A 25911-nucleotide genomic window follows, 5' to 3' on the forward strand; every position below is an offset into this window, starting at 1 on the left:
TTTAAGTGTGTGGAAAACAAAATAACAGACTCACTATAAAGATCCTTTTTTATGTGTCCTTATTGTATGGCTAACAAAATTTAATTGTAACAAATGAAATAGATCAATTTGTCATGACACAGGAAAGTAGCAAATCTGATGTGTGCTCATGAAAAGACTAGTTTCAGAACCCTCTTACCTTCTAGCAGAAAAACAATTTGGTTGATAAGAATCTCTCATGGTCTGCTAATAGGGATTCTTAGCATTTTTAACATCCCTGTTTGACTGCTTCTTTTTCTACTTTCTCATCTTCTAACTTTTTTCTAGGGCTGCTCTTTTTAGTAAAGCTAAACAAAACGTGGCATTCTCCAGCATTACTAACCTTTGTTAATCCGCCTGCTCGTCACATCTTGTATGGCATCTGTGCTCACTCATGGGGGAAAGAGTTTCTGGAAGAAGCAACAGCAATAACCAAGGCAAATGTGGGGAAGTGGCTGCATGGGTGTTAGCATGTGTGGGGTGAAGGTTTTAGTTCATTCTCTTGAGATAGCGGAGATGTTATTTCACACCATTTTGTTAATAACTTCATGTGACCTTACAGTGAGAGACTTTCTCACTGTTTCAGCCCTCCTAAGGAATTTGATTGCAGATTCCATCACTTAAGCCACAAAGTGGAAATTTGGATTAATGTTACTAGAAAAAAAAAAAAGCAAATCTTCATATTGATGATAATCTACATAAGCATATGTCTTAATAGACTTGCACATTATCTAGGGTTTTTTGTTTGTTTGGGGGTTTTTTTTTTTTTTAACTTTTTTAGTTTCATTTTTAAATTTATTAGGGCTTTCTTTGCTTGCTTTTTCTTCAATTTGAGTTTCCTTTTTTACATTTTAATTTTGGTTATTTTGGGGCCATTTTTGATTTTGTTTTTCCAAAGGACGCGGATTCTGATAGCGGGGATGATTCTGACAAGAGATCCTGCGAAGAGAGCTGGAAACTGATTACTTCTCTGAGAGAAAAGCTGCCTCCCAGCAAGCTGCAAACCATTGTTAAAAAATGCGGCCTCCCCAGCAGTGGGAAGAAACGGGAACCAATAAAAATGTATCAGATCCCCCAGAGAAGACGCCTGAGTAAAGACTCCAAGTGGGTCACCATCTCAGATCTTAAGATTCAGGCTGTGAAAGAGATATGCTATGAGGTTGCTCTCAATGATTTTCGGCATAGTCGGCAGGAGATTGAAGCCTTGGCCATTGTTAAGATGAAAGAGCTTTGTGCCATGTATGGGAAGAAAGATCCTAATGAGCGGGACTCCTGGAGGGCAGTGGCCAGGGATGTCTGGGACACCGTTGGTGTAGGGGATGAGAAGATTGAGGACGTAATGGCCAGTAGTAAAGGCGGGACTGATGTGGATGACCTCAAGGTTCATATAGACAAGCTGGAAGATATTTTGCAAGAAGTCAAAAAGCAAAATAACATGAAAGATGAGGAGATAAAAGTCTTAAGAAATAAAATGCTCAAAATGGAGAAAGTCTTGCCGCTGATTGGGTCTCCAGAACAGAAAACCCAAGGAAACCAAAAATCAAAGGAACCCAGTGGTGCTGGTGCCAGTAGCAAGCCTGAGAATGATGTAAGTAAAGGCGACAGCGGAGACCTTGGGAAAGAAGAACGTGTCTCCCAGCTGATGAACGGAGACCCAGCTTTTAGACGTGGACGTCTGCGTTGGATGAGGCAAGAGCAAATTCGGTTCAAGAACCTGCAGCAGCAGGAAATAACAAAGCAGCTTCGTCGGCAGAATGTACCTCATCGCTTCATCCCTCCGGAGAACCGGAAGCCCCGGTTTCCGTTTAAGAGCAACCCTAAACACAGAAACTCATGGAGTCCTGGGACACACATCATCATCACAGAAGATGAGGTAATAGAGCTTAGGATTCCCAAAGAGGAAGATGGAAGGAAAGGAAATAAGCCGGAGAACCAAGAAAAGGGGACTAGAGCAGCTTCTAAGGATCCCCAGTTACCATGGGGCCCTCAGGGCACTCGAAGTCAAGATCACATTCAGGTTAGCAAGCAGCACATTAATAATCAACAACAGCCACCTCAGTTACGCTGGAGAAGCAATTCTCTCAATAACGGCCAACCGAAAAGTACGCGCTGCCAGGCATCTGCTTCCCCAGAAGTGCTCGCCTCCCACAGTGGCCACCCCACCGCTGACCTGCAGACTTTTCAGGCGAAACGCCACATGCACCAGCACCGTCAGGCTTACTGTAGTTATAACACTGGAGCTCAGGTGGAGGGCAGTGCAGCCACTTCTTGTCAGAAGCAGACTGACAGACCCAACCATTGTAGCCAGTTTGTGACACCTCCGAGAATGAGGCGGCAGTTCTCGGCACCCAATCTCAAAACTGGTCGGGAAACCACAGTCTAAATTACTGGACAAGCTTGAATTCTTGGTGGAGGAAACAGGCGATGGTAGCTTATGATTTGAGTTGGTTCTAGCCTTGGCCTTGAGTTCTTAGTATTTACATTGTGATTGTAATGTTATGTTCCTAAAATATGAACTGATTTTATTGTTAAAAGATAAGACACTGGTAAATGTTTCAACACCTCCCTGTTGTTTGTATACCGTAAGTGGGCAGTTTCTGGAATTTTGGACAAAACACTGAGACCTCCCTTATTTTTCTGAGACTGTCTTCCTTTCTTGGTGCCTAGATAATATACTTACTTACCCAGACTGGTCTTGTTTGGTGTAAGTTTGTTATGTTTTTGTAAAACCTATAAATTTATCTGATATCCAGAAATAACCTGCCTCTTGGTTTATGCAAACATTCTAAAGAGGAATTTGAGATGTTGAATTGAATGTCAGTTATTTCCCCATGAATGTTAGACATTAGTTTAAAAATAAGAACACGCAGCTGTGGACACAGCTTTGGATTTCCTATCCGTGTCTGTTTCTTTCTTTAAATATCATTGGAAGTTTCATAAGCCAGAACTAAATGTCTTTGTACGTATTTTATAGTACACAACTTTGCATCTTCTGGGGAACTTCCACATCTTCTTACTCAGCTGTATTTTGCATAGAACTGATTCAGTAGGTTTTTTTCCCTTTTGAATACATCAGTGTTTGTATAAATTCTGTCATAATACTGAAATCTTTAAGTTGGCACCTGCTTGGATTTCTGTCTGTGGTTTGCATTTTGAAGTTTAACATCATTTCTCACACAAATACATACAGAAAGACACTGAACTATTCACCAATGTCACGCCAACAGAAATACCAACAAAATACACATGATGCTTTGAGTAGTACATATAAGTTTATTAAGGAGGTTATTTGGTGGAGAGAGGGAAGAGGTGACACATGGGGAGAAGGCTGCAGCCTTTGGCCGTGTGCTGCTTGTTCTCAGTGGGTGATGAAATACTGAAATAAGTTAACTTTGGTCTGATTGAGAATAAAGGAGATGATGTATAATAAACTATTCTTTGGTCAGCAGCAGTAACGCTCACAGATTCTCAAGCAAGGAAAGAGACGTCCTGATGAACAGTTACTGTATCAATACCTCATTTTACTGTGTTGTGGTCTCAGTTTGCCTCACTGGAGAATCCACTAAAAAAGATGGATTTTGATGGGAAGAAAAGAATAGTTTTCTACATCCTTCATTTCTTGAACTTGTCAGAAACTTTTTTAAGAGGCGGTGTGAAGAGCCAGAGATGTCTGTGAGATTGCCTGACACCACGTTGTTGAAGATCCCCAAGTCACACTAAGTCACCTGTCAGACGCTTGTCTTCCAGATGGTGTGAAAAATGACATCCAGGATAGCAGTTAATGTTCAAGGAAGCCTCACAGATTGTGGTTATATAGGATGTTTTTCCTTTGCGTGTGGGCACTATGCTTTATTAGAACATTGTTTTTAATCATAGTATTTTTTTTTTTTCTTTGCTTCTAAGAAAATGCTTTCATAATGCACAAAAAGTTGCTTCCAATTAACTTCGGGGGCTATTTTTGCTTTCATAGCTAGAGCAGTCCTAGTCTTCAGCTGAAGTTTTATGGCAGATTAGACAGGAGTGATGTTTGTAATGAACTGACTTAGTTGAGATGACAGTGTCCTGTACCAGGTGGTTTGAATGTACTTTGTAGGCTACTTCAAATCAGTCACTTCAGTGTATCTTGTGTACTCCGCATTTGTCCTTCTTAGGCATAGTTTTCTATTTCTTTCTTGCAAAAAGTTCATTTTCTAAAACTAATAATAATAATAACTCAGCTTTCAACTCTATATCAGAAGTGGGCTCTCAGTTTTCCAACTTGAGATAACATAGGATAGACCTATGTATTTTCATTTTTATGGTAGCCTTTTTAATCTTCTTATGGACAGGTATCTCCCTTTGGCACTGAACAATGGGAGTGAGTTTCTACTGGTGATCACAAGGCTGTAGAATGAAAAGAAATACAGTGTTTTCATTCACAAATGTGGGTTGTGGTAGGCACTATACCCACACTTGATATTCCAAAGGATTAGATTTATATTTGTGAGGCACCCTCAGATTACTGAAATGTTTAGATATCTAAACTAGCCCTTAATTTCAGATGACCAGAAAGAAAGAAACCAAGGTTTGATTGATTGCTATCTATGTCCCTTCATGTAGTTCAGAGCAGATACTTATTTTAGAAAATAACTATCTGAATGAAATTACTTTATTGACTGTTACTAAAGAAGTAACTAGTACCATGCTTTTGTGATTGGTTATATTGCTTTGTTTTGTTTTTGAATTTGACAGTATCTGTCCCCAAGCTTAAATCCTACAAGACCAAAGGTAAATGGTCACCACTAAGTCATTATTATATTACTGAAATATCCCTAGCTGTTATCATGGTGCAGTTTTTTAAGAAAAGTTTGCGCTGTTGAAATTACATAATGATCTGACAATAATAGACGTTGAGTCCTAATCAACTGGTACAGTTTCACAAATCAAACCACACACTGTGGTATTCTTTGCAGGGTTAGTTTGTTTATCTAACAAGTCTAAACCTTTATTTTTACTTCTTATTCTTTCTGGTGCTTCTCTTTTCACTGGAAATGCATTGAATGGGAATTGTTTATTCCATTGAAGTGACTTGAAGTGACCTCTTGTGCTTCAGGTGCAGATTGATGCTGGGAGGAAAAAAAAAAACAGGACAAAACACAGTTTGCCACACCAGTGTCTGCATTAAAGGCTGTCAGACTACAGGAAGTTACGTAGGTTTCCTCCGGTCAGCTGCTATGCCCCTGTGCCTTCCTGGTCCTTTGTAGACTTGCCTTAATGATATACACAAAAGACTGGGAGCAGGGGAAGCTGCTGTCCTGGAATACCTTAATGAAGATGCCTTCTTAGGTGCAATGCAAAGCAAGTACTTGTTCTATGCTGTCAGAGCCAGATTCTGTATTATGAACAGTTTTCATAATTGTCCACTTTATGTCATCTTTATGAGATTTAAAAATCTGCTCTAGATATTTAGTTTGAACCACTGTAGGTTGTGAAGTGTATTGGTTTCCTCCCATCATTACTGTAAAAAGAAGTTGTGAATCTTCTTGTTAATGAACTATGGATTTCTCCCCCAGTTTCTTTTTTAAAAAATGCTTGAAGATTGGTCTTTGAGTGTAAGATCTACCTTTTCAGAAAGGGAGAGTTAGTTTGTAATGTTAAAAAATAAAGTCCTCATTCAATAAAAACTGAAGTTACCTTTTAAGAGTGTGATTTGTCTCTGATGTGGGAGGAGGGGAGCGGGAAACAGCATGATGCTGATTAAACCTGAGCTTGACTTTTATTTGTTGCTTTTCATCTGAAGATGGTTACAAACCATATCTTTTAACAACATTTCTACATGAACTTCATTTGTTTAGAGCTTTTGCTTTTCTTACCCTTTTTGAGTTATCAAAATTCTGTCTTAAATGAGATCTTTAACTCTTATTTTATGCTACCTTTTACTTAAATAAAAGCTTTTCTACTTTTGACGATGAATGAGGATATCAGATATCCCTGTATAACTTCTCTGAGTTTACCTTAAACTGTATTTTCTATGTTTTTACTATGTAATTTTGATTTAAAGTTTTCTTTAAATGAAATGGTAAACTTCCCTTCATACATATAGGTAGACACGAAATTTCTGAAAAGCTTTGAGTAGCTCTGTTTAACTTTTCTTTTTTTCCTTTAACCATTGCTTTTCTCCACCCAGAGTATTGGTGATATGTTAGAGGTGAACAGGACAAAATGGAAGATTTTTCTGGAACAGACCATCAGTCTTATTGAACATTTGGACATGCATTATTTTTTATGTTGATAAAGAACATAATCATACATAAGAGAGTAGAATACAATATCTACGTGGGTTTTTTGTTTCCCTGCCATGAGTTTTTAATATGAAATCTGGAGCTGGGGGGAAACATTAAACTTGGATTGGTTTGCTTCAGGCTTTTTCTCTTTCCCTTCAGGTACTTTGTATCTCTCTACTGTCGGTGAAACTGGTGGAAAAGTGGCCAATATCTGACCACTTCTAGGACAGTACAGATGATTCCAGTGTAGTATAATATGTGTAGTGATATACACAGAGTGAGCGTGGGCAGAGTGGGAAAAGGTTTCTGAAAGAGGAAGCCCTGAACCAAGAGCAGAATCCCAAAGCACACGTGTCAGTGTATCCAAGTGAAGAATGGCAGAGGGAAGGAGGAAGCGTGTCAGGTCCAGGGACCTGCAGGTGACTTGGGGGTGGTTGGAACACAGCTGTGTGTTGGAGGGTGATAAGAGATGAGTGGACCTGGGGAGAGGGGGCAAGGGCCAGACTGGCATGCTGGGTTAATGGCATCCCATCCCATGGCTTGGGATTTTGTCTTGAGTGTGATGGAAGCTAACACATATTCTACAGGGAGATTGCATTGTCAGATTAACCTTTTAGAAATGGCTGAAGTTTGGGTGGGAGGATGAGTTGGAAGAAGGCAGATTCAGAGCCCAGTGCTTCAGTTGGGAACTTGCTGGAGGAACTAAATGAGAAATGATGCTTTCCAAGCAGGCAGGGAGAGAGGGCGTGACTGATAGATTATTTGGAAATAGAATTAATGAATCATTTTGTGGTGGGGATAAGCCTGTGTATGTATCCCATGAGGTGGTGAATGGCTCTTGCTTGAACCATGGTTGGAAAATAAAGTAAATGAGACCAAAGCAGGCCTGAGAGATAGGAAAAGACAGGGGCTGCACAGGTCTAAGAACAGGTGTTGCGGGACCCCCAGAGGCATAGATCTGAGGCTGTGTCTGCATGGTGCTGCCAGTGGTGAGTAAATTAAGGTGTTGACAAGAACTGGAACATGGATGTTTCCCTTCTAGCTATTGCTTGCTAGTTATAATCCACCGTGAAAAAAGGAATGCAGTATTAGCAAAAAAAGCCAAGCCTCTAATGTCAAAAGCAGCCTAACTGGAAAACCCAGAATTATGACATTCATTTTTGCCTTCAATGCCATCTCCTTAGAGATGCCCTCATTGTGACGCCATCGTCTCTCACCAGTAGTACCGCAGTAGCCTCCTAACGAGTCTCTTCTCTCCTGTTCCTGACCTCTGTACACCATTGTCCACACGGCAACCTGCATCATCCTTTGAAAACAAAAGTCAGTGCCAGTGACCTCCAGTGGCTTCCCATGGTGCTTTGTAGCCTCCAAGGCTGTCCATGTTTTGGCTTCTTGCCTGCCTCTCTGACTTCATGTCTTAACATTCCCTCACTGTGCAAGCACTTTGTTCTTTGAGCTTGCCAAGCTTGTTCCCACCTCTGGGCTTTGGCACTTCCTCAAGACTAGAATCCTTTCTCCTTGTGCCTAATTCCGCTTCCAGATCAATGCTCACGTGCCCCTTTTCCTGCTGCAGCTGATCCCAGGGCAGCCCACTGTTTAATATTAGCTCTGTGCTCTTATTTGGTCCTTGCATGAGAATGTAAATTCACCTAGAATAAGTACCTTATCTGTCGTGTTTTCTTCATCATCCATCTGTGTGTGTCACCCAGAAGAGTGGTTCTCAAAACTGTCGTGTGCATGAGAAGCTTCCAAGGGGCTTGTGAGAACACAGAATGCTGGGCCCACCCCCAGAGTTTCTGATTCAGGAGGTCTGCAGTGGGGTCTGATAATTGTGTTTCTGATAAGATCTCAAGTGATGCTGCTGTTCCTACTGCTTCTGGATCAGCATCTGTCTTTGAGAACCACGTCTAGAACAGAGACTGGTAAACCTTTTCTGTAAAGGGCTGGGTAGTAAATATTTTAGGCTTTGTGGGTCTCATATGTAAGTAAGTGTTAATCACTCAGTCGTGTCCAACTCTTTGCGGTCCCATGGACTGTAGCCCGCCAGGCTCCTCTGCCCATGGGATTCTCCAAACAAGCATACTGGAGTGGGTAGCCATTCCCTTCTCCAGGGAAACTTCCTGACCCAGGGATCGAACCCAGGTCTCCCGCATTGCGGGCAGATTCTTTACAGTCTGAGCCACCAGGGAAGCCTCCTATGAGCCTCATGGTCTTTATCAAAACTGCTCAGCTCCACTGTTGTAGCAGAATAGCAGCTGTAGATGATAAGCAAAGGGATGGATGTGGGTGTGTTTTGCTAAAGCTGCTGTATTTATAAAGACAAGCGGTGGTCTGGATTCAGCCTGCAGATTTGCCAACCTCCGGACGCTTCTGAGAACTGTTGACTAGGTCAGCACACAACTGTGTATCTACTCTAGAAGACAGACAAGTGCCAGATGCTGGTGATTCCGTGGTGAATGAGAGGTTCCTGGCTTCATGAAGTTCACAGAGTCATGGAGGAGATAGCCATTAGACAGTCACACCAGTGGTCATATAGTACTTTTGTGACAAATGCCTTGAGGGAAAATCACAGGATGCTCTGAAGGTTTACAACCAGGCGTCTCAGGAGATGAAAGATGGCCATTTTTTGCTCTCAGCTGCTGACTTCCATTTTGAGAACGAGAAGGAATCAGGAAGTTTTTCTTTTCGTCCCACGTCCAGGTCTGCATCCATGCATTCATACCCATTCCTGGCCTTCCCTCCTCTTGGTGGAAGAACTGTCTGTGCTCCTGTCTTAGCCCAGCCCTCGTTCCCTTCATTCCATTTTCTGAGGGACTTACTGTACACCTACCCCTTCTCTTTCACAGCATCTGATTTTCTCCTTCTACATTATTCCTGTCAGCGTGGAAACACCAGTTTCAAAAAAAGTTTGTGTTCCCTGTGATCTGCCACTGTGTTTGTTCCTTTTTCTAGAAATACTCCTGAAAGCGTTTTCTGTACTTTTGCCCACTGGCTACCTTCTTTTTCTTGTCTCCTGTCCCCATTCTTGAACTCAGTCCAGTCAGACTCATTCCCACATCACCACTGCAGCCAGTCTGGTCAGGGTCACCAGGAGTCTCCTTGGTGGAAAATCCAGGTGTTTTCTCAGTCCTCATTTTACTAAATCTGTCTAGCATCTTACATGGCTTGCCTGCTCTTTACTTCTCGAACCCTTTTGTTCTCTCGGCTTCTGATTTTTCTCTCGCTGCTCCTTCATGGTCTCTGTGGCTGCAGACATAGGCCATTTTTTTTTTTTCCCTGTATCTGCTCTTTCCTCCAGGTGACCTCACACATTTCTGTGGCCTCAGCTTCCGTGTTCACACAGGTGATAATGAAGACAGCACCTCCTGTTGAGCATTTACAGTGAACCTTTGAAAGACACATGTTTGACCTGCATGGGTCCACTTAGATGTGGATTTTTTTTCAGTGAATACATACCACAGATCCACATTTGGTTGAATCTGCAGGTGTGGAACCTTGGAAACCGAGAGCCGACTGTAAAATTATGTGCAGGTTTTCAGTGCCCCATCCTGTATTGTTCAAGGGTCAACAGTACTTGGACCAAATACATGTAATACATTTTACATGTATTAACTCACTAAATCCTCCTAGCACCCCTCCTCTGTGAAGTGTAGGTGTTGTTAATCCCATTTTACATACTTTCCCATCCTCGCACAGCTGCTCAGTGGAATCCAGGTCCAGTCTCAGGCAGGCAGTCTTGTCTGCAGACCCCTGCTCTGCCTCCCTCTCTGCTGACTCTCAGAGGTACTCTCTCCAGCCTGGGCCTTCCCCCAATCTCTGGTCACGGACGCACAACTGTGACCTGACATCCAGAGAGTTAACTGGCATCTCACATCTGAACTATCTAAACCAGAGCAGCTAGCTCAGACCAGAATCCAAGAGTGATCCTCAGTTTCCCTTTCTCTCTCACACCCCATGATCACATCTTCATCTGCAGAGCACACTTCTCCTGCCTCTAAAACATATGCCAGCTCCGTTTGCTTTTTAACACCTGCTGAGACCCTGGACCAGGCCACTGCCATCTCCCTTGAAACTGCAGGGACAGCTTCACGGCTCCTGGCCTTGTTCCAAGTCCACAGGCAATTCTCCATGGAATTGGTATTTTTACTACATATGCTAGATTTCCTGGCTGTAGGCTACCAGTGACTCCCTTAGGATAAAATCCACAGTCCTTTCCATGGCCTATAAACCTGTCCATAACCTAGTCCCTATCTGACAGTTGTCAACTGCTTCTCCAGCTCTTCTCATTCCTCCAGTCCACCCGCACCGGTTTTCTTGCTTTTCCTTAAATACACCAAGCTCCACATTAGGTCCTTTGTGCTTGCTGTTAGCTAAATATGACTGGAATAAGAAACCTCCACCAAGGATCTCAGAGTGCTTGCTTAGATCTCTGATTAAATGTTATCTCTGCAGAGAGACCTTCCCTGAGCACCTAATCTTAGCTTTCCTCCACCCATCTCTTCTCCCTATTGGCCTCTGATAATTCCCTTTCTTCATAGGACTCTCTCCTGAAATCATAGCATGTACTGTGTCTGTTTACTGTTTATTGTATCTCCATCACCAGTGGAACTTTTGTCTTATTGACCACTCACTATATCCTTAGCATCTGGCACATAATAGGAGTGAAGATGGTATTCATTTGTCAAATGAATGGACGGATAGTGGTTTTTCTTTGGAAAAAAATAGCATGCTCTGAGTCCAATTGCTTGGGTTCAGGTCCTTTTTCTACCACTTGCTAATTTTGATCTTTGGAGAGTTACTTAATTTCTTTAAGGTTTTTCTCCTTTTTTAACACAAGAATAACAATAGAAACATTTTCATAGCATTATTGGGATGCTTGGAACAATCCATGTTAAACATTTAGAATAATTCCTAGCACAAAATAAGCTTTAAAATAAGGATAGTCGGGTGGGAGAGAACATTTTAGAAGAGGAAACAGTTGGTGCAGTGCCTTTATAAATATGGAGCATATAGTCAGTTAGTTGGAACTTTTTATAAACAGAAAAGACTATTGGTAAATATAATATTTTTTAGCATGTTTTCTGTACTGATTCTAATTTTCTCCATGAAATGGACAGAACAGTAGTATCTGAATCTCTTTATCCATTTATTGCAGAAAAATCCAGGGCTTAGTATTTTTCCAGTAACAATCAAAATATCCTTGTTGGAAGCTCATATGCAGCCTGGTTTGGGGAAGAGGAGGCCAATTCAAGAATTGGTATTGACATTTGGGGGCTTCCTTGATAGCTCAGCTGGTAAAGAATCCGCCTGCAATGCGGGAGCCCTGGGTTCAATCCCTGTGTTGGAAAGATCCCCTGGAGAAGGGAAAGGCTACCCACTCCAGTATTCTGGCCTGGAGAATTCTATGGACTGAATAGTTCTTGGGGTTGCAAAGAGTCAGACATGACTTAGTGACTTTCACTTTCACTTCAGATTGACATTTGGACTACCAACTGCTTATAGAAATTTTTCCTGGTCAAAGTGCAGTTAAAGTTTTAGGTCTATAGCATTATTGAACATCTCTTTATGTCAGCTTTACTGCCACTAAAGCACAACTACAGCTTTTAGGAAAAGTCAGTCTCTTAACTGTCAGAATCTAAGGACTTTGTCTTCATTTGGTAGTTTGACCAGCTTGTAAACTCATTTTTTTCCCTTTTTTTAAAATTGAAGTATAATTGCTTTCCCATGTTGTATTAGTTTCTGCTGTACAACAGACTCGGTTGTATGTATATACATATCCCCTTCCTCTTGAACCTCCCTCCGCCTCTCCTGTCCCACCCATCTAGGTCATCACAGAGCACCAAGCTGAGCTCCCTGTGCTATACAGCAACTTCCCACTGGCTATCTGTTTTACTCATGGTGTAATCCTATTCTTGAGGAAATCCTCAAAAATAAACCAGTCACAAAAAGTCACAAGCATACATGATTCCACTTATACGAGATACCCTAGAGTAGCCAAAATCATAGAGACAAAAGGTAGAATGGTGGTTGAGGGCTGCAGGGGTAGGAGTTAGTATTTCATGAACAAAAAGTTTCAGTTTTACAAGATGAAGAATTCTGGAGCATGGACAGTGGTGATGGTTGTACAACATTATTAGCGTATTTCATGTGTTAAAATGGTTAAAATGGCAAATTTTATGTCATGTGTATATTGCTATAATTAAAAAATAGGGGCAAAAATGAAAAACAAAAAAATTCTCAAGCTAAAATATTGACATTTTTTTCCATCTGATGCTCTTTAGGTAAATCAACAGTCTTTCTCTTTTTGCTGAGAGAATCCTATGTCATACATAGGTTAAAAAAAAAAAAACCCTTTTATTTTGGAAAAAAAAAAAAAAGTACAGTAAACCTTTGTATACCCATATATATATACTATTTCTGAATCGTTTGGAGTAAGTTACAGATACCATGTTAGTTTACCCCTGCTGCTGCTGCTAAGTCGCTTCGGTTGTGTCCGACTCTGTGCGACCCCATAGATGGCAGCCCACCAGGCTCCTCTGTCCCTGGGATTCTCCAGGCAAGAATACTGGAGTGGGTTGCCATTTCCTATTCCAATGCATGAAAGTGAAAAGTGAAAGTGAAGTCACCCAGTCGTGCCCGACTCCTAGCGACCCTATGGACGGAGGAGCCTGGTAGGCTCCAGTCCATGGGATTTTCCAGGCAAGAGTACTGGAGTGGGGTGCCATTGCCTTCTCCGAGTTTACCCCTAAATACACGTAAATATCCTAAAACCAAGGATATTCTCTTAATACCATTATCCCATCCAAATATTTAATACTGATTCAAAATCATGTAACATACAGGTAATTTTCAAATTTCCATAATTGTCTAAAAAATATAAATGTTAGAAGTATGTATGTTTTTTTAATCCAAGGTCCAATCAAGGTTTACTTATTGCATTTGGTTCTTTTATCTTTCATTACATAGGTATTTTTGAAGAGTCAAGGTCACTTTCTAATTTGATTATTTCTTCGAGATTTGATTTAGGTTAAACATTGTTAAGAACGCTATTAATGTTATATTGTGTACTTCCATCTGCTTCACATCAGTAGATGTAAAATGTCAATTTGTCCTATTTTCAGTAATGTTTAATACATTTAGTTAATGTGTTTTTTTCTAGCGCTTTCTCATTAGTAGGCTCTTGCGATTGTGCGAATATTCTGTTTTCCATCTGTCAGTTGTGATAACTTGTATTAATGATCCTTGGATGATTCAGTTACTACATCTGGGGTTGCAATGTAGTAGTGATTTTCTGTCATTCCCTCTTCATTTGTTAACTGGCCTTTTGTTTTGTTTTTGGTAAGGAAGAGCTTTCCCTTTTTTCTCTCCATCTTTCAGTATCACTGTGGTCTCATGGATTCCTTTTATACTCAACATGCTATATATTCTTTTCCTGTTGTTATTATTTATTGACCAGTGGGAGTCTTCATCCTTTTGAAATGGTCCTGTTGGTCTTTGAGTACTCTGTGCTTTCTGGCACAAGATATTCTGGGGTTGCCTTGTATTTTCCTTGCTCCAAATCTGAAATCAATCATTTTCCTAAGGAGCCCTGGTTTCTGCTAGTGGAGAATGGTATTTAGAAACCAAGATGGGGGGCTGGATGTATGTAGACAAGAAACTCTAAAAACACTGCTTGTCATTTTGGTAGTATGTTGCCATTTAAGAGGACTTTCACATACATTTAAAAATGGTTTGTCATTTCGTCCTTTCTGCAGTCCTGCCTTAAAGTTAGGCAGGTGGAATAATAAAATCTTTATTTAAAAAAAAAGCCAAAATGAGGTGTTAAAAGGATTAACTTTCCCAGAATTATAAGACTAGTAAGAGCAGGTTCCAGGAGCAAAACCCATGTCTTTATACCTGGTACTTTATGTTTTTCTTTTTCTTTTTTCCCCACAGTACATGGTATCCTAAAAAGTATGTTTAGATGTCTTTAAAAAGCTATCTTGCTGATTCTTGGTCATTGCCAGCTCCACGAAAGAGAGAAAGCTTCCTTTGTGAGACTAAATGATAAATGACTAGAGCCTGGAGAATATTTGCGTCCTTCTTAGCATCGCCATCGGGAGCCCCTTTTGTGATGGAGTTCACTAACTGGGCTTTCAGTGATCCTCTGTATGCATGGGATATTTGATTTGTGACTTGGAGAGCCTAGTTTGAAAACAGTACATGGTCGTACCTAAACTATCTCTTTACAGCCTGTAATCATGCCACTCCTAGAGAAGCAGGAAGCCTAATAGTTTATTTTTTAAAGGCTGTGCTTAATGCTGTGATTTGGTATTTTACTGTGTGAAGCTCTTTTCCTTAACTTGTTTTGTTGTCAAAAAACACAAGCTTTTTTTTTCATGAACACACCAAGGAACTGTTTTAGACACTTTTTCCCCTGTTCTCTCTCAACTATGCCATTTTAATACCTCAGATATACAAGGTATCAGTTTACATACTGTGTGTATATTTGTGTTTTATACATTAAAAAGTTTTTTTTAGTCCCCCAAGAACCATTTTATTTTTCGCTAATAGTAGCGATATCACACTTATTGAGAGTGCATGGAAACAAGGGAGAAAGGAAGGATGGATATGATTTGTAATATAATAGTACATTTTATATTACAACAGTATATTTTGATATAAAATTTCTTTATTGAATAAATAAATGCAGCATGTAGATTATTTCAATCCTAATAGCACTGTGTTCTTTTAACACTGAGGTTCCCTGAAAGCTAAACTTATCCTACATCTGCAAAGATAGTAATATTTCATCCATAGAGAGTTTCAGAGTCTATGATCTGAATTTTTTCTCCCATCCAAACAGATAAGTGGAACTCTTAGCAATATTGCTGCTGCTTCAGTCGTGTCCGACTCTGTGTGACCCCATGGACGGCAGCCCACCAGGCTTCCCCGTCCCTGGGATTCTCCAGGCAAGAACACTGGAGTGGGTTGCCATTTCCTTCTCCAATGCATGAAAGTGAAAAGTGAAAATGAAGTCGCTCAGTCGTGTCCGACTCTAGCGACCCCACGGACTGCAGCCCACCAGGCTCCTCCATCCATGGGATTTTCCAGGCAAGAGTACTGGAATGGCGTGCCATTGCCTTAGTGAACTTAATCTTTTCCAGTATTGTTTTTCTTTGGAATTCTTGGATGTGTCAAGATACTATTTAAATGCATTTTAACCTTTAAAGGACACATGCATTTTTTTTTCCCTTGAAAAATTCTCCCTTTGCTCTACTGTAATCCCAAATAAAGAACTCTTGAGTCTAAGGAGTAGAAAGAGAGACTGCAGTTAAATTCCCTAGAATACAAGATCTTTTAAAGCATTTACCCAGTGCAGACTATTTTGGGTGCTTTATGGCTTTGTTCAGAAGCATTTCTCTGTATGTCAGTCTTTTTATTGTTGCTTCCTGCCGCTGTCTTCTCGTTTGTCTTTTGCTGTCTCTCCCTCTCCCAATCTTCCTTTCATTTCTCTTTTCCTTCCCTCCTATTTCCTCTCTCTCCTACATGTTATCTTCTTTGTTTTCGTTCAGGACTATGAGAGTAAATTGCAGGCCTTGCAGAAACAGGTGGAGACGCGATCCCTGGCTGCAGAAACAACTGAAGAGGAAGAGGAGGAGGAAGAAGGTGAAATCTAGAGACTGAAACTTTCCTCTGTAGATGTTTTGAATCTGTGTTGTCAAATTCCTGAGCCAGTTTAAAGATGATTTAAAAGATGCTTGAGGCTAAGAGTCCAGGCTGTACTCTATGAAGTGGGGGTGGGACTAATAGTGTCTCTTAGAACCCAAGGTTTCTGAGCATAGTCTCCATAGAAATCTCTTGGGCAGTTTACATAAACTGTCTCATATTACCATACATATGAAGTTTATATAGATGTGACAAGCAAATATAGAGCTTAATCTTTGTTAAGATGCCCTGTTTTACGGATTCCCCTGGTGGCCCAGTGGTTAAGATTCCACATTTCCAATGTAGGGGGCGAGGGTTTGATCCCTGTTTAGAGAACTAAGATCCCACATGCTGAGTGGTGTGGCCCAAAAAAAAAAAAAAAAAAAAAAAACAAACAAACCAGGATGCTCTGTTTTATTTGCTGGTTTATGTCAGGATTATCCCGTGAGGACTTTGGAATGTAGAAGCGTGCATTAAATCTCTTTCTGGCAGATTGCTCATCACATTGTTTTGTCATACCTACCTGTCTTAAGTTTTCTAGAATTTCTTAGTTGAAATTAAAATGCGGTGTGAACATTAATCATATTTTATTTTTTCACCCAGCCTCTTCAGTAATCTCAAGGCTTCATAATAACTTTAAAGAAACTCTTAATTTGTACACTGAATTCTTTATTTTTAAATATCTATGTGAAAACTGACCTTTTTTTTCCTCTACTAGAAAGGAAAATAGATCTGTTTCAAGTTGTACAACAGACTAAGGGTTTTTCTTTATTATAAGCCACACCGAGCTGTATCTTAAAAAAAAAGAAAGAAAAACTGGAAAGTAACTTGATTTTTTTAAAAAGCTGACGTATAGGAGGGATGTAATTTCTACATAGTTATGCGTCCACCATTAAATACACCTGGTTTGCTTTTTCAGTTCCGTGGACACAACATGAATTTGAGCTGGCCCAGTGGGCCTTCCGGAAGTGGAAGTCTCACCAATTCACCTCATTAAGGGACTTACTCTGGGGCAATGCCGTTTACCTAAAGGAGGCCAATGCCATCAGTGTGGAACTAAAGAAGAAGGTATGAAGGTTGTGGGAACAGGGACCATCCTGAGGCAGAGCTGAGCCTGATGGGCTTCATGGTCCTCGTTTTGAGACCACCTTTCCCTTGGGTGAACTCAGCAGCTTTTTGCTGTGAAACAGGTTTGTATATGCCTTCATTTAACATATGTGCCTGGAATGAAGTAGGTACTGGTTGTTGTTTAGTTGCTAAGTCATGTCTGAGTCTTTGTGACCCCATAGACTGCAGCACACCAAGCTTTCCTGTCCTTCACTATCTCCCAGAGTTTGTTCAGATGCCCATTGAGTTGATGATACTATCTAACCATCTCATCCTCTGCCACCCTCACCTCCCCCTGCCTTCAGTTTTTTCCAGCATCAGAGTCTTTTCCAATAAGTCTGCCCTTCACATCAGGTGGCCAAACTATTGGAGCTTCTGCTTCAGCATCAGTCCTTTCAATGAATATTCAGGACTGATTTCCTTTAGGATTGACTGGTGATCTTCTTGCAGTCCAAGGGACTCTAAAGAGTCTTCTCCAGTACCACAATTCGAAAGTATCAATTCTTCAGCATTCAGCCTTCTTTATGGTCCAACTCTCACATCCAAACATGACTGCTGGGAAAACCATAGCTTTGACTATACGGACCTTTGTTGGCAAAGTGATGTCTTTAAGTATTTGTTAAATGAAATTTTTAAAATAACATGTTTTCTAGCCTCTTTTATATATGAGGAGACTGTATTCCTGATGAGAGTTAAAGAAACATATCAGTAGAAAAATATTTCTCTTGGGTTCTGAAAATCTCAGTTTTCCTTTAGTTCTCTACCATTAAGATGGCACCTTTAAGTCCTCTGTGCCTTCTCCTCTACTAGGCTCTGAGAGGCAGTTTTGTGTAATGGACAAGCACATGCATTCTGCAACCAGACAGCCAGGTTCCTACCCCAACTCTCCCAGTTGTTTGACTCTAGTAACCTGGGCCTCTAGTCACTCACCTACAGAGGGAGTTTAGCAACTGGACCTGCTACCCAGGGTTTTTGTGATTTCCTGAGGGGTAAGAGAATGAATACCCATACAGTGCCAAAGTAGTGTCTACGCATGGTAATTGTGATGCCAGAAACATCATACCACAGTATAGATTCGTTGTTCTGCATGTCCCTCTGTTTGACAGTCTCCTGACTGCTAAGATTATGGGGAATAGGATGAGGGGGCAGTATTGAGAAGTAGGTAAGATCTCACACTGCCTGACTTTGGGGAAAAATCATTCTGTTTTTCTAGGGCTATATTTTTAGTTTTGTGAAATAGGAATAAAATCTCTTATTCTTTTGTAACTCCATCTCATTTTGTGATTATATATTAACTATTTTCCTCTTCAAATAGATTAAGTGATGGCAGGGACTAGGTCTTTTTTTTCTCACAGCTATACCTAGCATTTCATTAATGGTTGGTTAAAAAAAAAAAAATAGGGAGTTACCAAGAAATAAATGACATGATGAATGCAAAGCACTTTTCTGTAGTAAACACTTTTAAGAGTAACAGTTATAATCCTCTGAATTTAACAGAAAACCTTAGCACGTGTCCACCTGCTCTCATTTGGAGATGCATTCCTGGGCTCACCTTCTGTTCTCTATGGAAGTCTTTGTTCAGTCAACCAGGATATATTTATTGAGGTTTTAGGTTGTGCAAAAACACTGTGCCAGGCCAGGAAAACAAAGACTGTAAATAGCTAAATGATTAATAGACAAGTAGCCACGTTTCTCACTTAATCAGAAGCTGTTGACCACATGCTGCTGTTTGACGTCTTTCCCATTGGGCCTGATTATGTTGCCTTGTTTCCGAACCTCACTTGGAAAAACAAAAAGCCTATTTGTCCATGGTTTCTTCTGTCCCTTTAGGTGCAGTTTCAGTTTGTTCTGCTCACGGACACGTTGTACTCCCCTCTGCCTCCTGAACTGCTTCCCACTGAGATTGAAAAAACTCAGGAAGACAGACCTTTCCCTCGTACAGTGGTAGCTGTAGAAGTTCAGGATCTGAAAAATGGAGCAACACATTATTGGTCTTTGGAGAAACTTAAGTATGAAAACATTACATGTAAAGCCAGTTGCTTTTGTTTAGAAAATAGTAATGAATTGCTCACGCGGGCTCTTTTCTCTGTGATGTTGCCACTGCTTCCTTTCTGTGTATCTAAATGCTGTTGCTGGTGTTGGTAATAGCACTGTCCATTCGTTTTCTTCTAAGAGAACAAATCGTGCTCTGTGAATACCTTTGTCATTTGTAGAGGTGATTTACCCTCCATAATGTTCCTTTGGCAGCGTGTGTACCAAATTTGAAATGACGAAGGGAAGATTACATGGCACCTTGTGCAAAGATGGCACGCAAATCTGGCAGGGAGGGGGGTGGAATTAAAATTAATTAACCCTCCATAGACCCTCTTATATTTTATAACTCTTAATTTTATAATATCTGTTTCTGTCTTGGATCTAGTAATTATTCGTCTTTTCTGTCCTGGATCTCATGATGATGGTGAATAAACAGGAACGTTATAGCATAGCTTCCTTTGCCTTTAGTATAATGAAGTATTTTGTGCTGTTTCAGTATGTTTGAGATACCATATGCCATTGAACTACATTTATCCTGGGACTCAGTAGAGATTAGGTGGCCATTCTTGACTTTCTTGATGGCTTCTCTCTATATTCTGACACCTTGGATACTGAGTGTTAGAGTTTCTGTGCTTTTTGCCTTCATTCTTTTTTAATATCATTAAATGGTGGGAGCAGCTTTTTAAAACCTTGCATGGAAGATCCTTCCAGTGTGAAACTTTGATGTGACTTTGTGATACTAACCCAATGCATTTTACGTTTACTGTCCAGGCAGAGGCTGGACTTGATGAGAGAGATGTATGACAGAGCAGGGGAGATGGCCTCCAGCGCCCAAGATGAAAGTGAGACCACCATGACTGGCAGCGATCCATTTTATGATCGGTTCCATTGGTTCAAACTTGTGGGAAGGTATGTGATGATTTTATTCTTTTCAGGTAATGGTTTTAATTGTTTAAAGCCTCAAAGGTATTACATAAAGTTAAAGAAAAAAGTACAAAAAAGCCCCCATTTATAATCTTATTCGCTTACACATAGCCACTGTACCATTTGGTATATTTTCCTTCCCTTTTATCCAGCTGGCAGATTTAAGTCTCAGACTTTGAAACAAAGTAGCTGACAGTTTTCCCTGCCTCTCAACTCATTCACAAAATGTCTTAATCTTGACCAAGATAGATTTAAAAGAAAAAGAAAACCCGTGTCTGTATCTGGCATGGTTCAGAATCACAGTATGACATGCAGTTTATCAGACTACAATTTCTCCATGACCTGCTACGTCTCACTTTAATTTTTAAAACAGTGCATCTCAGTTTAGTCTTTACCAAGAGTGAATAGTTGCACACCTGAGTAGCCTACTTGCACCTCTTTTATATATACTTTAGTCAGCATTGAATGTGAGGCCATATTGAGTCAAGTTCTTAGAGATTTGGAATTTTAAAAGCAGAGAAATGTAAGTTTTCACCTTAATGATTTCAGAATTTGAATTATTTTCTGATTGAGAAAACTTTCTGACAGTTTTAAAGGACCTGGGTTCAAAGGTGAAGCTGAAGTTGTAGCATTTTGTAGAAATGAAATTAGTCTTTTTCACTCTACTCTGATAGTAGAGTGTGTTTTCATTTAAAGAGATGAATTGGCCAGACACATCTTACCCAAGCAAGGTATATACCTACTTTGCCATATATCATTCATCCATTTTGTTTTCTGCTCCACAATGACATGGAGATTGGAATAAAGATTTAAACTTTATTATTTCACTTGATATTGAGTGGCTCCTTTGAGGCCTGGCTGCTAATCTTTTGTGTGAACGGGAGAACATAAATGTTTTACAGCACGTTATTTACCTGGCATATTCTACTCATGTATTTCCTTTGCTTTTCTTATTCTAAGGACCAGTCCTTGTTCCCTTTCACCTGAACCAGATGATTTATGCTTATTTTGTCCTTTTGCTTTTCCACTTGCTTATTTTGTTTTGGTTCCTCAGTGGGTTCTGTCCTGTTGGCACCTGTAGCTTCCTGTTTAACCGACTGTTCCTCTCTCCTTGGCTGTGTCCATCGGCGTGTCCCCTGGTGTCTAGCTCCCCCATTTTCCACGGCTGTGTGAATGAGCGCCTTGCTGACCGCACACCCTCCCCTACTTTTTCCACGGCCGATTCCGACATCACTGAGCTGGCTGACGAGCAGCAAGAGGAGATGGAGGACTTTGATGAGGAGGCATTCGTGGATGACACCGGCTCTGACGCAGGGACGGAGGAGGGCTCAGATCTCTTCAGTGACGGGCACGACCCGTTTTACGACCGGTCCCCATGGTTCATTTTAGTGGGAAGGTTGGTGAGGTTAAAGTGAGAAAGGCGAAAAGGGACCAGCTCTTGCTCTAAAGAGGCTCCTTATGCAATTTTGGACAATTTTGCTTTAATCTAGTTCAATTCATGATGCAGGTGAGAGAGCCCTCAGGCAGCGTCTGGGAGCTACTTGGCCTCCTCAGTACAACATATGTGGCAGTGTGTGAAGACTTTACATGGAGGATCCCTTGTCTTAAAAGCCTAGTAATTTTGTTCTGAAGGAGGAGACCCCAGAGGAGAAAGTAATTAAGGCCAAGAGTCACACTGTTCTGGAGTTGGAGAGTGTTACTGTTGGTCTGATAGTTCCTCTTGTAGGAATGTGAGTGAGGAAGCCTAAGGGAGCAATATGAGAGGGAGAACAGAGCAAGTCCAATGTTAGGAGAAAGGGATTCTTGGCATCAGCAGGAATCACAGGGACAAACGTAGAGTCAGGAGTAACATTAGGTTTATTTCTTGCATAGTCTATGAGCCCAGAAAAGAATCAGGAACGTGAAATTCCCTCTTTGTCTAACTCAGATGGATACCTTTCTTTTGCAGTTTCATGGATCTTTGGCTTCTGCTAAGATTTTACCTGTAGGCATTGTAATGATGAATCTCATAAAAGTATCTGTTGAGACCGTCAACAATGGATATTTGTTCAGTGCTCCATGACACTGCCTTGTGTTGAGTTTAGCTGCCAAACTGAGGCATTGTCTCTGGCCCCATCTGTCAGTGATGCAGAGCTCTCATGCACATGTTCCTCATACTGGGATCTTTGTCTACATCCTTCCAATCTTCATGCTGAAGTAATTTTAATTACAAATTCAACAGTGCAGCACTCACTGGATTTAAAAAAGTATTATGTTTCGAGGTATTACATTTAATTTCAGTGGTAATTTAAAACCATGTTTTGTTGAACCCTTTAAAAATAAAGGGAAATTACTTCAGTGTTAATGGGTTAGCACAAGTTATCTAAAAATAAACTAAAGTGCAGCAAGTCTCCTGACCCACTAGGTATGTAAGGTTCTAAAGCTTAGCTAATAGTATGGTGTTGGTTGGTTACCTGGTGAGAATTAAATGTAGAAGATAATCAGCTTTATGGAAAGGGAGAAAAGAAGTGCTTTTTTGATAGAAATGAAGACCTCAGTTATGACCATAGGTTGGAATATTGGATTGGCATATTAGACAGCCTCAGGGTTTTATAATGGTAAAGGGGCATTTATTTAGGTTTTCCATGAATAAATGTAAAGGGATTATACAGCCATGAATATTGTCTGGTGTATGCCGGGAACAGATGTTCAGGATTTCAGAGGAGAAGATTTATATTAAAACTGAGGAAGGCAGTACTATGCACGAATCAAGGGGCCATAACGCGTTCCTGGTTTTACGGCCATTCCTAGCCTCTTTTCTAAGAGGGTCCGAAGTTGGAACCAAGTTTTTATGGGTAAACTGCTCAGTCCTGGTGCCGGTTGTGCAGCTTCTCACCTTCTCACGCTGCTCACTTTTTTTCTGTATCATCGTACATGAGGAATAGGTGGCTTCACACTATGTGGCATGTTGGAAAGAACACTGACCTAACAGGGCTGACAACTTAAACTGAGGCCTGTTGGGTTCTCAAGTGTAAAATAGAGAGTTAGGTAAGAAAAAAAAGAAATAGATCTTTTTATTCTTTCTTATTCTCTCATGCATTCTAGAAGAGTGAATATTCTGGTTAAGAGTTCTACTCGGAAGCATTTGTATTTTGAGCCAGTTGTATGGAAAACTTAAGTCAGAATCCCACTTAATGGGGAAATTCTCTGCCTTAAGATGTATGTATTTTCTCTCCTTTTAATCATATCAGATTGAATTGTAAGTATAAGGCAGTCACCTCTACTTCAATTTTCAAATAAATTACTTGTGGAACTATGGCTTAGGAATTGACTTTTCCATTTCTTTGTGTTCCCTGGTTCTGAAACTCCCTTGACTTTGCGAGGAAAGCAGTAGGGAGGAGGTGAAATCGTAGTGGTCAGCAGAGTGAAGGGTAGCTCTTTATTTTCACCCTTGATGGCATTTCTTACCTACAGACAATTCATAGCAACACAGTGTCACCCAGTTACATACCAGTCATTCTCTGTGTAAAAGGAGTAACTTCTTTGCTGTTTTTGTGATTCATGGGATTAGATTTCCCCTATTGACATATAATTGCAAATACAATTAACACAAAATTTCTAGTTTTTTAAAAAATTCCATTTGTAGGTTTTGATTCATGGCCTTGGCTGCCTCTGGTGAATTTTTATATGAAAATTAAAAGAGCTTGTCCCTTTAGCTGTTCTCTTATGGCATGCTGGGATGTTATGAATCATCCATCATCACTTGGGATGAAATGTGAAGTATTTAAGCTAGTCTTCTGGTTAAAGGTCTCCTGTGTTATTCTGTGACCTAAGTACCTGAACTGACATTCTTTCTGTAACTAGGATCATAATTGCGCTGGTCTTCATTATCTTTGTGTTGACAGAATTTGTTTCCCTTTTTATGTACCCTCACAGAACTTTATGCTAATATATCCTTTACATCTTCCCCTCTCTCATCCCTCTTCTCTTTCAGTCTGCTAGATCAGGATACAAGGATTCTCAAGAATGAATAATAACTATAAAAATTCCAGTTTTAAAAGCTTTGTAAGACAGCTTTTATAAAGTCCAGAGCATTGATTTTGGGTTGGAGAGCCTGTGTTCTCATAGGTCAAAGAGCTGTCTAGAGACTGTGGGGTTGTGTAGACACAGGGCCGATGCCCATACCACTGCCTTCAAATTCTAGAGCTCTCTCTCTGAAAAGGGAAATCCGCAAGGATACTTTGTATTCTTACACTTTTGAAGTAGCCATTGCCATAGACAGAAAGGGGATTCTCATCTTTACTGTGTGCTCAGATAGTACTTATTTCTTGGGACTTGCCTGGCAGTCTAGCAATTAGGACTGAGCTTCCACTGCAGAGACCCAGGTTTGTTCCCTGGTCGGGGACTTAGGATCCAGCATGCCATGTAGCACAACCAAAAAGTTAAAAAAATAATTTTTAAAAAAGGGTTCTTATTTTTGAATAGCTACTTTTAAATATGAAAACAGCTGTATAAATTAAATATGGTTAAGAATCTAAACATGTTGTATATAGTTAATATCTATTATGAGTATGACTTTGAAAAATCAACCCAATATAAAGTTGAATGGTGTTGCTTCTTACCTCTGGTTTAACCTGTTTTTCTGGAAAAATCTTCCACTTAGAGAGCAAATCATTTTCCCATTCACTTATGTCCATAGATATTCAGTCATTCAACAGCTATTTTTTGAGTGCATTTATTCAGTAAATCTAGCCAGGCCCTCTGCAGACAATGGCAAGTAAAACCAGACATGGTTCCTGCCCTCACGGGTTTTCCGTGTGGTGGGTGAGATGGATAGATGATTGCGTAAGTAAATGGAAATCATAGCAGTGATGGAGTTGTGTGTTACTGAGATCATAGAACATTGGGGAAACCTGTCCTAAGAGAGTGATATTTGAAATAAGACCTCAAGATGTGAAATCAAAGGTTTGGAATGGGTAGTAGAGCTCAGAGAGGACAGCAGACAGGGATGGAGCATGCGCCATGGCTCTTTAATAGTAAAGGGATTGGAAGGGGGCAGTGGCTGGAATGCTGGCAGAAGATGAAGGTGGTCTGTATGTGTGCTGACTTTGGAAGTGAAATGATTCATTTAGTACCTTAAGCCAAATTCTTAGTCTTTAAACTGTGTCATAGTAGTTGATGTTTGAGAGTCTTGTTTGTAATCCTTTTCAGACTTTTTATTTAAAGATTTTTTCACCATACAGCTTTTAGCCCTCTTTTTTAGCATTGCCCTCCCCCCTTTGGAGCAGACTGAAAGGGAAGCAGATGTCGTTTGATCTGATTCCATGTTCATTTGCAATTGTGGCTTTTTTTTGGTTATACTTTCATTCATATTTCATTTATGCTCTTTTACTTTTATTAACATTTGTTTTCCTGTGGTGTATTTTGTCTGTTTTCAGAATTGTTTTCATTTCTTTGAGTTGAAATCCCAAGAATCTACTCCATCTTCCTTTGCTTTGTTTTAAAGTAGATTCAGAGCAGGAAAAGGTGCAGACATGCATACAAGCATACCTCGGAGATATTGCTGCTTGGTTTCCAGACTACCACAGTGAAAGCAAATATTGCAGTAGCCAGTTGCATGCCTTTTTTGATTTCCTAGTGCATGTAAAAGTTATGTTTACATTACATTTGGTCTATTAAGTGTGCAAAGCATTGTGTCTAAAAAAACAACATACATATCTTAATTTGGGTTTCCCAGGTGGCTTAGCAGTGTAGAACCCACCAGCCAGTGCAGGAGATGCAGGTTCAATCCCTGATCCAAGATTACCTGGAAAAGGAAATGGTAACCCACTCCAGTGTTCTTGCCTGGAAAATCCTATGGACAGATAAAGCTGGCAGGCTACAGTCCATGGGGTTGCAA

General features: G+C 40.4%; 1 protein-coding gene across 5 annotated transcripts in view; it reads left to right on the plus strand.

Moving 5' to 3' along the window:
- The window catches only part of KIF1B (kinesin family member 1B), a 152281-nt gene that overhangs the window by 83943 nt on the left and 42427 nt on the right, over positions 1–25911 (plus strand). For 3 of the 5 annotated variants that reach the window (XM_045165717.1, XM_045165718.1, XM_045165719.1), the window contains 5 exons: positions 15836–15929; positions 16888–17036; positions 18906–19084; positions 19881–20018; positions 21181–21429. In XM_045165717.1, the coding sequence (XP_045021652.1) occupies positions 15836–15929; positions 16888–17036; positions 18906–19084; positions 19881–20018; positions 21181–21429 (809 nt within the window). Of the gene's footprint in view, positions 1–916; positions 5699–15835; positions 15930–16887; positions 17037–18905; positions 19085–19880; positions 20019–21180; positions 21430–25911 lie in introns of those variants that run through there. The other 2 variants (XM_045165720.1, XM_045165721.1) reach the window with 2 other exon arrangements.

The sequence above is a fragment of the Bubalus bubalis genome, chromosome 5 (assembly GCF_019923935.1).
Source record: "Bubalus bubalis isolate 160015118507 breed Murrah chromosome 5, NDDB_SH_1, whole genome shotgun sequence".
Classification (NCBI taxonomy): domain Eukaryota; kingdom Metazoa; phylum Chordata; class Mammalia; order Artiodactyla; family Bovidae; genus Bubalus; species Bubalus bubalis.